Below are 11794 nucleotides of genomic sequence, written 5' to 3'. Positions count from 1 at the left end.
AAAGAGTTTACCTTAGACAGTACTAAGGTAGATAGATGGACCGATGCTCTGACCTGGAGACAAAACATGGAAAGACAGAATACCTGCAGAAAAACAAGTAGGTGAAATCAACCCCATAGAGTCCCATTGGACTCAATTATACATCCCAGTTTGTACAACCTGGCCAGCCATTCTTTCTGAAATATATCCCTTATAAATAATTGTCATTTCCCTCTTGTCATTCAGAGCTGACTTAAAATGTTATTCAGACAAACTGGAATAGTCATTCCCCAAGGATTAACTTCCCTGTTAGAATCTTTGGTAGTTAGACCTTCGTAAAATCAGTCTGAAGCATTCTAATCTCTCTACTTTAGGTTCTCCAGGTTTGTTGTGTAGAACTATAAATCCAGTAATCCTAAGGTGCAGTGCTTTTTTTGTAAAAGAAAAAGGTGCCGGAATTCTCACACGTCATACAAACCCGCCTTACCTACCCTACAAGGTTCCATCGAAAAAAGGTGCCGGAACTCCGTTCTGAGCGTTCTATGAGAAAAAAAGTCCTGCTAAGGTGTATTGATAAATTCATTTGAGATCACTAGTGATAAAAAAAGATTTCACTGTTGTTGATTTTAGTTTTTAGAGCTGATGAAGATTAAAGTAGAGTATGCCATTTCAAATTGGGCCATTGAGATATATCTTGAATTGTTGATAATATCCTTTAGGGTAATATTTTTTTAGTGCCCAAATCATGGTATTCATCCATGGAATAACATTTCCAACAAGACGTAGTTCAGTGATGAGAAAAAGCATGGTCCTATATTTATGGACGGAAAAATCAGATGCACAGGTACAGGATAAGCAGTACCTAGCACAAGTTTGTGAGATGGATCTAGGAGTTCAGGTGGATACTACTTAAGTATGAGTCAGCAATGTGCTGCAGCTGCCAAAAAAGCCAGCATAGTCCTAGGGCCTAGGCTGCATCAACAGAGGGATAACTTCAGGTACATGGGAAGTGATAGTACCATTCTGTACTGCACTGGTGAGGCCACATTTGGAATACTACATCCAGTTCTGATCACCATGATACAAGAAGACCTCTAATGTCCCTTCCAGCTCTGATTCTAGGATACCTACTATGGCAGGTAAAGGAAGATTTTCCCATAAAATATTGCTTTTAATAGTGGTCCTTTGAATGCGAAGGTGAACTTTGCAGATGTGAAAGATTAGAGCAGTCCTTCCCAATCTGTTGGGCCCAAATGTGTGTATTCATTTATTCAATTGTATGGTCAGTGGCTATGCAGCACTGGTGAGTAATATCCAGTTAATACAGCAACAAATATCCAACAAAAGTTAAAACATATATGCTTGGAATAGCACATATATGTAGGGCCGATTTAACTTATTGGCCTATACCCAGGAGGAAAACTAAGTCTTCAGTTCCTTATGAAAAACTAGCAGGGTTGAAGTCATCTGGATCTTAGGACATATGCTATTCTACAGAACCAGCACAGTTTCCCTCATTCTCCAGACTTGGTGAAGAAGGCAAGAATTGTGATCCAAACATACAGAAACAGTAGCTTGGGGAAAGCAACATTTGAAGCAGCTTTTACCCATGTATTGTTTTATGATGGGTTGTGGTAATTCCAGTCTGCTTCAGGAAACAAAATGGTAGAGAAATTTGAGCTGGAATAATTATTTATTTGTTCTGCAGTTTCCCAGTTTCCAAGATTTGTTGCTTAAGCAGGAAATACGTTTGGGATGAAAATATTTTATCAAATTGCCCCAGCTCTCACGTCAATTTAGCATGTGTTTTGAGCATATTCCAAGCCACTCTATTTTTTTCACCTTAGTCCATAGGTCCATGAATGGAAGCATATTTTACCTGATAAATTATATATCATAATAAATGCAGTCCATTTATGTTATATATCAGATCTGCATCTTTCTGCATAATTCCATCCAGTTCTTAATGCAATTTTTTAATGAGTTGGGGCAGTTGAATTTGAAGTAAATTTTATATTTTCATTTGCAAGCACATATTATGTCCTGTTTTTAACTAAAGTGCTTCATAGGGTTGTACTGAGGTCCAGATTTGAAGGACATAATGAGATTTGGAGCATGTCTGGGTGTACATATAGTGCTGGTTGTTAACTCCTTAAGACAAATGCATATTTTTTGCAGGATTGTTTTGCAATTTGCAAGAGCCTAGATGAGGACAAACTTGCTTTAACCTCTTTCCAACAGTACATGTGTGGCCAATGTCCACTTTAAATCTCTTTTTGCCTTTTGAATCTAAATCACTGCCCAGTGGATAGTTTTCTGGATGTTAAAAATAACCAAGTACAATTCTATGTCTACTCAAAATTAAGTCTTACTGAATTCATTAATGAGATATACTAACTAAGCTATGAGAAAGTCCCATTGAACACAGTGGAACTGTCTCATAAATATTCATGTATAAGATTGCATGAGAAAGTACTCTGATTTATTTAAACATCCTCATCTTCAGGCATAAAATAAGAGATCTCATTTTTTGCATCTTCTAGCTAAATGATGAAACAATTCTTGGTTATGGACTGATTTTTCTTCTAAGGTTTTGCTTTTTAGCAAAAATAATAAATGTTCCCTTTTATCCTCCTTCTTTCTCTAATTAGGCATGCATGCAGTCATGACAGAGTTTAATACATCTTGTATTTTGATATTCTGGAATAGAAGTAATTTCTTGGTTTTATATTGCATGGGAAATAACATCTATTGTTAAATATTTAATTGGGCATTTTTGTTTTGTGCTTCTTCTCTATATAATTCAAAGAGGACCTATTTCTGCCTAAACACTAGTGTAATGGAAAAGACTCACTGGGAGCATGGGTAGTATAGTCACTTTTGCAAGATTTTTCTTGGAAAGAAAAACCTGCTTTCCATCTTTTTCAGCAGAGACCAAAATATTCAAGCATTTTATACTATAATATTTGACTAGGTCTGGCATGGAGAACCATGGTCCTCTTATGACTTTTGGACTTTGACTCCCAGAATTTCTGGGAGTTGAAGTCCACAAGTCTTGATTATTATTAGGTGATTATTAGGGAGACCTTACGTCCGCGGGAGACCACCGTTCTTCAGATAGTCGGGTGTGAGTCTCTCTTTGTGAGATTTGGTTCTGGGGCGCAGTTGGGCTTGCTGCTGGTGTACATTTCGCCTAGTCGCGCAGTGGCAGCCCTGCCCAAGCTGCTCGATATCCTCTCGGGGTTGGTGATTGAGTTCCCTAAACTTATAGTTTTGGGGGACTTCAATCTACCATCCCTGGGAGGCTCATCTGAGCTAGCTCGGGAGTTCATGGCTTCCATGACGGCCATGGACCTGACGCAGGTAATTTCTGGACCAACTCATGAGGGAGGCCACACCCTTGACCTGATTTTTTTATCTGGACGGTGGTTGGATGATCTTGGTGGGGGTTCTCCATTTATTATGCCCCTGTCATGGACCGATCATCACCTCCTGCGGCTGGTCTTCCGTTTTGCCACCCCCCGCTGTGGGGGTACGGAGCCAATTAGATGGTACCGCCCCAGACGCTTAATGGATCCTGATAGATTCCAAGTGGCGCTGGGGTCCCCACCTGCCTCCATTGCTCACAACTCGGCGGATGCCTTAGTGGAAGCCTGGGAAAGGGCAGCCACTGAGGCACTTGACCGGGTTGTACCCTTGCGGCCCCTGACCCGGTGCAGATCCCAGCGAGCTCCATGGTTCTCCGTGGAGCTCCGGGAGATGAAGCGTCGGAAACGGGGCCTAGAGAGCTGCTGGAGGTCCAGCCGATCCGAATCCGACCGATTGCGGTTAAGAACCTATATTAGGTCTTATCTCGCAGCGATGAGGGCGGCGAGGTGTAATTACTTCTCTACCCTCATCGCGTCCGCAGATAATCGCCTGGCCGCCCTGTTTAGGGTGACTCGCTCCCTTCTTAATCAGGAGGTGAGGGAGGATCCCTTGCAGGGTCGTGCCGAGGAATTTAGTCAACATCTGTTGGATAAAATCGCTCGGATTCGGACCGGTTTGGACTCCAGCTGGGCAGAGTCTGACGATCAGGACACGGGCGGTCTTGTCAATCTTATCTGGGAGGAGTTTGATTCTGTGACCCCTGATGAAGTGGACAGGATTATGGGGAGGCTGAGCTCCACCACATGTTTATTGGATCCATGCCCTTCTTGGCTGGTTTATGCAGCTAGGGAGAGGACACGAGGCTGGCTCCAGGCGGTTATATCAGCTTCCTTGAGTGAGGGTAATTTCCCCACCGTCTTGAAGGAGGCGGTGGTGAGACCTCTCCTCAAGAAGCCTGCCTTGGACCCAGCTGTATTGAACAACTTTCGTCCAGTCTCCAACCTTCGCTTCCTTGCGAAGGTTGTTGAGAGTGTGGTGGCGCATCAGCTCCCTCTGGTCCTGGATGAAGTGGATTATTTGGACCCGTACCAATCGGGTTTCAGGCCCGGAGACGGCATTGGTCGCTCTGGTGAATGATCTCTGGAGGGCTCGGGATAGGGGATATTCCTCTATCCTAGTCCTATTAGACCTCTCGGCGGCTTTCGATACCATCGACCATGGTATTTTGCTGCGGCGTCTCAGGGGATTGGGAGTGGGAGGCACAGTTCTTCAGTGGTTCTCCTCCTATCTCCTGGGACGCTCGCAGTCGGTGTTGGCAGGGGGGCAGAGATCGGCCCCTAGGTCTCTCGTTTGTGGAGTTCCTCAGGGGTCGGTTCTCTCGCCTCTCCTGTTCAACATCTACATGAAACTGCTGGGTGAGATCATTCGTGGTTTTGGAGTTGGGTATCATCAATACACCAATGATACCCAACTTTTCATTTCGACCCCAAACCACCCCAGTGATGCCCTCGCTGTGATGTCCCATTGCCTGGAGGCGGTTCGGGTCTGGATGGGGAGGAACAGACTTCAACTCAACCCTGACAAGACTGAGTGGCTGTACATTCCGGCATCCCGGGACATTCAAAATGTTCCATCGCTCTCTATGGGGGGTGAGCTCTTACCCCCCGTGGATAGGGCTCGCAACTTGGGAGTCCTCCTAGATTCACGACTTACCTTGGAAGATCATATAGTGGCCGTGACTAGGGGGGGCTTTCGCCCAGGTTCGCCTGGTGCGCCAGTTGCGGCCCTATCTGGACCGGGATGCCCTGTGTACGGTCACTCATGCGCTCGTGACCTCTCGCCTAGACTACTGTAATGCTCTCTACATGGGGCTTCCCTTGAAGACCACTCAGAGGCTCCAACTGGTACAGAATGCGGCCGCGAGAGTTGTCTTGGGAGTTTCCCGGTACTCCCATGTTACACCTTTGCTCCGTGAGCTGCATTGGCTACCAGTTGTCTTCCGGGTGAGGTTCAAGGTCTTGGTTATGATCTTTACGTCCTTACATGGCATGGGTCCGGGTTACCTCGAGGACCACCTGCTGCTGGCGTCAACTCCCCTCTGCCCTGTGCGTGCCCACAGAGAGGGCCTCCTCAGGGTGCCTCCGGTCAGGGAATGTCGACTGGTGGCCCCCAGGGGGAGGGCCTTCTCTGTGGGTGCTCCGGCATTATGGAACCAACTGCCGGTTGAGCTCCGGATGGCATCAGACCTCCGATCTTTCCGCGGCGGGCTGAAGATCCACTTATTTGAATTAGCTGGTCTGGCCTGATGGGGGAATATGGGTTTTTAATTGGTTTTTTAGTATTTTATTATTGTTGTATTTTAATTGGGCACTGGTTTAATTTCCTTTTAACTTTTGTACCGCTATTTATATATGCCCTGTGAACCGCCCTGAGTCCCTCGGGAGAAGGGCGGTATAGAAATCAAATAAAACATAAACAAACAAAACATAAAGGGGTCATGGTTCCCCATCAAGGCATGTGGCAGTGCTTCCCAATCTTTTTCCTTGCTTACCCTAAACCATTTTTGGAGTTCAGCAACAGTCTCATTTTGTGCCCTTTACGAAGGCTGGAGTGAAAAATCCGACTTCCCACACTGTGTAGGTGCTTGGAAATAACAATAATTGCATCACGGCCTCCCCAGCTACTCAGGATATTCATTTTGAGTTATTAACAGTAAAGACTCCAAATGGTTCTTCTTTTCTTCAAATAACATTTTACGGTGACTGCTTGACCTAAGCTCTGCAAAACCATTAATGGGTTCATGTGTTGTTATCCAAAGAGAAACCATTTTTACCCAATTTTGGGAAATTCTGGGAAGCACTGTCTGGGAGGTAATGTCACATAGCAACCTCTACAATGCTTCCTTCTGAAATGTTTTTTTCCCCATTTTATTGGCTGACTGCATGATACCATGAAATAATTGTGAGTTCAGTGTGTAAAAGATGAAGTACAGATTCACTGTTAAGATATTAGAGCTCTTATTGATTGGAGTAATAGAGGCTACATGTCTTCATTATTCAGTAGCATACTGTCCTATATGCCTGATTGCAACCGAGATAGTATCTTCCTCCAAATGATCCAGAATACACATTAAAGGTATCAGGTTTTAATTTTCTGGATCGCTTTTAAAAGATTGGTGTCTCATTGATTATGAAGGCAGATGCAAATTATTGTTAACATTTTTTAATTTTCCATTAATATTTCTATATTTTGTTTATCATGCATGAATATAATCACCTGGCATATTTAAATAGTTTTATTGTTGCACTTCATCACTATTAGTCATGCAATCTTGTAGAAAAAAATCTTTTCTTTTTTTTTAAAATCCCATTTATATCCCGCCCTTCTCCGAAGACTCAGGGCGGCTTACAATTTAAAGCACAAATCAATGTGCTTAGCAATAGCCTTCATTCTATGTATATGCCTGCTTATTAGGGCTTTCGCCCCCCCCCCCCCAAGCAGCATTATTACAAAGTCAGCTTAATTGCCCCCAACAATCTGGGTCCTCATTTTACCTACCTCGGAAGGATGGAAGGCTGAGTCAACCTTGAGCCTGGTGGGATGCGAACCTGCACTAATTGCAGGCAGCTGGTGTTACTTAAGGAGGCATTAGCCCACTGCTCCACCAAGGCTCTTTTGTGTCTCATTGTTTCATTGCATTAGTTTAATATAGTTTAATGCTCCTACTTTCATGTCCTCTTTCTGGAAAAACATCTATTTTCTGAAGGAAAATCATATTTTTTTATTCTGCTTGTCACTGGATGACCTCTTGGACTTAGTGATACTTTTTCTGAACTGTGGTATAAAATTGAAAAATCAGTCATAAAACTTGAGCTGGTGACATGGCATCTTCTCCCTTGGTGTGATGTCACCATCCTCCCACCTCTGTGATTCCTGTCAGACTAGAGAGGGGAACTTCCGACCAAAATGGTTAAATATTTGTGAGGTACAAGAAAACAGCAGGCTGCATACAAGGAAAAGAGAAGTTCTTGGATTCTTTCCCAAGCTGGTTTCTAGAGAGCTTCCTCTTATTATTATAATCAGCTCCTTCTGCTTTGATTGTATCATGGAGAATAAAATAAATACTAAAAAGAGAGTTCAGGTTAAGTGTTTTCTCCTTCCAAGAACTTGACAAGTCATAAGCCCACTTCTTTGCCATTCTTGCACTTTCTGTTCTTTCAGGCATTGCTTTGATTTATAGTTTACCATGGGATACAAAGATGCGGTGAGGCTTTGACTACTTCCACAACCTTGCTTTGTCTGCCATTATGAGTGTTGGCTCACGCAGAGCAATAGAGTATCCTAGAATATCCACACATAATAATAAGATGGAGGGTTTGTTGTCACTATGAGTTTGGGGTGGGGGCACGAAGGGAGGCTCAGCCAATCTCAATGTATACATGGTTGTATTTTGACAATAAAAAAAAGGTTCATTCACAAGTTGCCATTGAGTAAATCTTTTTTTTTTTTGCTTCTTCCACCAAGTTATCCACCGATCTTCACAGAAATCTGGTAATATCCACAATAGCAGAATTCTTATGAAAAATCCCAGGGAACCCAGTGTGGATGTGGACTTGATTTTGTTGTCATTAAAAGATGACCAGGAGTTTTAAAAAAGCAAAAGCAAAAAAAATCTATACTGTAATGGAGTCCACAAACTTATTATTGCTTGGGCAGCATATAACAGAATGATTACAGCTGGGTTGTCAATCAGAGCAATCAAATCCTTTCAGGCATCATATAATATAATATGTTGACAGAGCACATTTATTTCAGGAATAAGGCAGGTGAGTACATTTTATTTAGAACAGCCAGCTATATCTGTATATGGTTTTGGGATGCATTCTATAGGCTATTTTTTTATAATATACTATTGCATACTATTCTCGCCTTTGCAGCCTGTTTGGGAAGAGGTGTGTTCATCATGGCCCAAGGATCCAGTGAGATGGATACTGCTGAGCAAGAGGACAGCTCTCCAAATATGATTGTTTACCGAAAGGTAAGAAACTGAAGCATCATTCATAACTTCTGTGCTAGTTTCTAAATTAGACAAATAAGGAACCATTAACTTTTAAAAATACATGTAGCATTATGACAACAATCGGGCCTGGGATTGCTGTTGCAAAGTGGTGCAGTCATAAAGTACAATGTCACATGACTGCATTGATTAGTAACAGAAGTCGAGGTAGCCCCAGTTGTCGTAACTCCGAGACATATATGTCATTAAGCAGAAAGTGGAGGATGCCTCATATATGGAGCAGAGGGAAGGGGAGGTGGGGAATGCCCTGTGAGGCCTGGTACAGGCTGTGCATGAGTTAGGGGTGTGTGTCATAGTGAGGCACAAGCACAGGGAGGCTGGGGAAGGAGGATCCTGGTGTGTGTGTGCATGAGTGTGAGTGCAGGAAGGCCCAGGGAAGGACAATACTGGTGGGTTCATGCTAGTATGAATGAGGAAAGGCTGGAGAAGGAGGACACTGTTGGGTCTATGCATGTGAATGAGGAAAGGTTGTGGGAAGACTTACCCAAGCAACTAATGGCCTACCCTATCAGTGTCCCCATTGACTCTGCTTGTGGGAAGCTGACATAGAAGGTAAGCAATCACGTGACCCAGGGGTGCTGCATTGGCTAGAAATTTAAGGACTGGTTGTAAGTCCTTTTGTTGAACACCATAATAATTTTAAGTAGTTGCTGAATGAATGATTGTAACTGGAGTATATCTGTATTTTGCTTTGGTGTCAACTGTCCTGTTGGCATATGCAGCAAAAGAAACTTCTGGGACATTATTTTACCAAGAGTATAACTTGGTAAAATACTTATACAGGCACAGAAGAAGCGAAGCTAGCTCTGAGGTTTTCATGCAAAATACGGCATAGTTAATTTTCCCTTTTTCCTCATTTGGGCCACCCATTGTACATTGTCCACCAATCAAACACATTCTTTTTATTTTGTGAAAACAGTCTGCGCCTTTGGAAGGTTCCCATCTCATGGCCTTGAAGTATCAGGATCTTCTCAGGCTGCAGATGGCTCACATAAATTCTTCACCTTTCGCCCAGCTCCCAATACATTCCAAGCATTCTCCTCCCTGCTCCCTTTGTTTCCATTGTCAAGTTGTGAGTAGAGGTGCATTATGAGTAGCCTTGACACTTTGGTTTATTGATCAAACTTTATTTAGTCAGCTAAAGGATTTGTCAGAAAGTTAAAATATACCACCAACATTTAATCCATTTTTAAAAAAATACTCTAGCAACAACTGTCCCTTGTTCTGTTTTCAAGTGGGTAGTGAGTAGGAAAGGAAGTATGCAAATCCTGTCTCCATAAAAGCTCCATACTGCAGCTTGGGCAGTGATGACTTTCCTGATTCTCAGCAATCTAAAACCCAATAGAGGCCATTGTCTTACAGTCTTCTCATGGGGAACCACTGTATGGAGCACTTGTGGGCAGTTCTGGTCTTCTCTTTACTCTGGAGAGGAATTCCATTCACCAGCTCCTCAATCTACCAAGGTTGTCTCCCGTCCACCATTGGTTCCCTGGAAGTCAGTACACTCATCTCTTCAGAAATGTTGTATACTATGAAGAATGGAATTTTGGAGTAGGAAATGAAGAGAGCCAGTCTGGTATAGTACTTAAGAGGCTGGCCTAGAAACTAGGAGAGTGTGAGTTCTAGTCCTGTCTTAGACATGAAAGCCAGCTGAGTGACTTGGATCAGTTTCTTAGCTCAACCTATTGTATGGGGTTGTTGTTGTATGGAAAATAAGGAGGAAGGAGTATTATATGTCCGATGCTTTGATTTACTTATAAAGTAATAAGAGTGGGATTAAAAATTTAATAAATAATTAAGCAAACCAATAGAACAAATTATGCTTTTTCAGTGCATGCTCGTCTGAATGGTTGGAAGTGGAAATTACCGCACACTTGAATCTAATAAGTAGTCAGTTCCATTTACATTGGGGAAGAACTGCTGAGTTTCCCTAGTCTTCAGTTATTGGATTCAAAGGGAATTTACTTAAAATAGATTCAATGGTATTTACTTAAAATGGATTCAAATGGTATTTACTTAAAATACAACATGATTCTATATTTAATTAATTGGTTCCACCTTACCTTGAAAAATGAATTAATCATAACCTCCATATACTGTACTGTAATAAACCTTGTTTTATTAAAAAATGCATCAGGAGCAGTTTAAGAGAATTTCTTAAAATACAGCTTTCTTTGTTCCTTTTTCTTCTTTACCTGCCCCACATTTGCCCTCCCCTGCAGAGACGAATATCTTGGCCAAGTTTTCAAGGCCTCCAAGTATGTTAAACTTTGCATTCCCGAAGTGACTCCTAGAAAGCCTGTTAAATAATTGTTAGGTCCTATGCCTTAGCATTTAAAAATCCTTGCTTACACAAGAATATCTGTGCCTCATAGTTGTTCTTAGAAAATAAAAAAAAAAGATTAATGGCTGAAATCACAGGCTCTATTTATATGGTCACCTACCTAAGAAAAGCTGTAGATAAACTGGGTGAGTATTGCCGCAGGCTATCATAGTTGCTAGGCACAACAACATAAGTTTACTTTCTGCTTACACACCCATAGTAATCATGTTGAGAATAGTAAGTAAACATTTCAGAAGTGCTGGCTATCTATGGAAGACCAACCTCTTATATATTTGAATTACATTCATATATTTGACTTTGGGTCTATGTCTAGAATTATAATTCCACAAAGTTCTTGAATTGTTGTCAGACGATAATATTAGTAAACTTTCAGGATAATAAATTATGCATTGTGCTTGGAAATTTATTCTGCTCTAGTTGTGCGTTTCTCTCTCTCAAGACATGCTGTTTTGGAACAAATTTTGACTTGTCCTTAGCAGAGGGGAAGTAACTTTGGAGGATGAATAGAGTATGTATAGGTAATTGTTTTGAAGGCAACAATAGTTAATTGTTTTGCTTTATTTTCTTATTTCCTACTTTTTAAAAGCCCCTTTAAAGCTAAATCCTGTAAAATAAGATAAAATACATAAAGATCACTAACCTCAATATTATTAAACTATTAATTTCTAATGGGAGTAAAAGTAGCATCACAGAGCTTACTACAGCATTACAAACACTATCATATCACATTTCATCATGATCTTAGCTCTACTAGGTGGACTAGACCAGAAAAATCAATTCCATAACTATTTTTATTGAGACTGGCTACAATAACAGAGGTTTGTTGCAGGTTTGGTTAAGCTATACCTCCCACTATGCTGAATGGAATAAAAACATGCTCAAAGTTCATTTATACTCTATCAATGGAGATGACTTCCTCTTCAAGGAATGACAAAGGTGTATGCCACAACTGAAAGGACCTGCTCTCTGGTACTCAGTTCACCTTCACAGGCCTTATTGGCTAGCCCATGAGCACCAGACTGAAA

At 41.8% G+C, this 11794-nt stretch overlaps 1 protein-coding gene across 5 annotated transcripts in view; it reads left to right on the top strand.

Annotated features, from left to right (window-relative positions):
• Nucleotides 1-8326: 8326 nt before the first annotated feature.
• The window catches only part of RGS6 (regulator of G protein signaling 6), a gene marked incomplete at its 3' end in the record, with an annotated part of 225008 nt that continues 221540 nt past the window's right edge, over nt 8327-11794 (top strand). For 3 of the 5 annotated variants that reach the window (XM_083350561.1, XM_083350563.1, XM_083350562.1), the window contains exon 1: nt 8352-8386. In XM_083350561.1, the coding sequence (XP_083206687.1) occupies nt 8369-8386 (18 nt within the window). In that variant the 5' untranslated portion in view covers nt 8352-8368. Of the gene's footprint in view, nt 8387-11794 lie in introns of all 5 variants that reach the window. The other 2 variants (XM_083350559.1, XM_083350560.1) reach the window with 1 other exon arrangement.

The sequence above is a fragment of the Vipera ursinii genome (genome assembly GCF_947247035.1).
Source record: "Vipera ursinii genome assembly, chromosome: 1".
Lineage (NCBI taxonomy): Eukaryota > Metazoa > Chordata > Lepidosauria > Squamata > Viperidae > Vipera > Vipera ursinii.
Note: the sequence above shows the minus strand (reverse complement) of the source record. Positions and strands in the feature narration are given on the sequence as shown.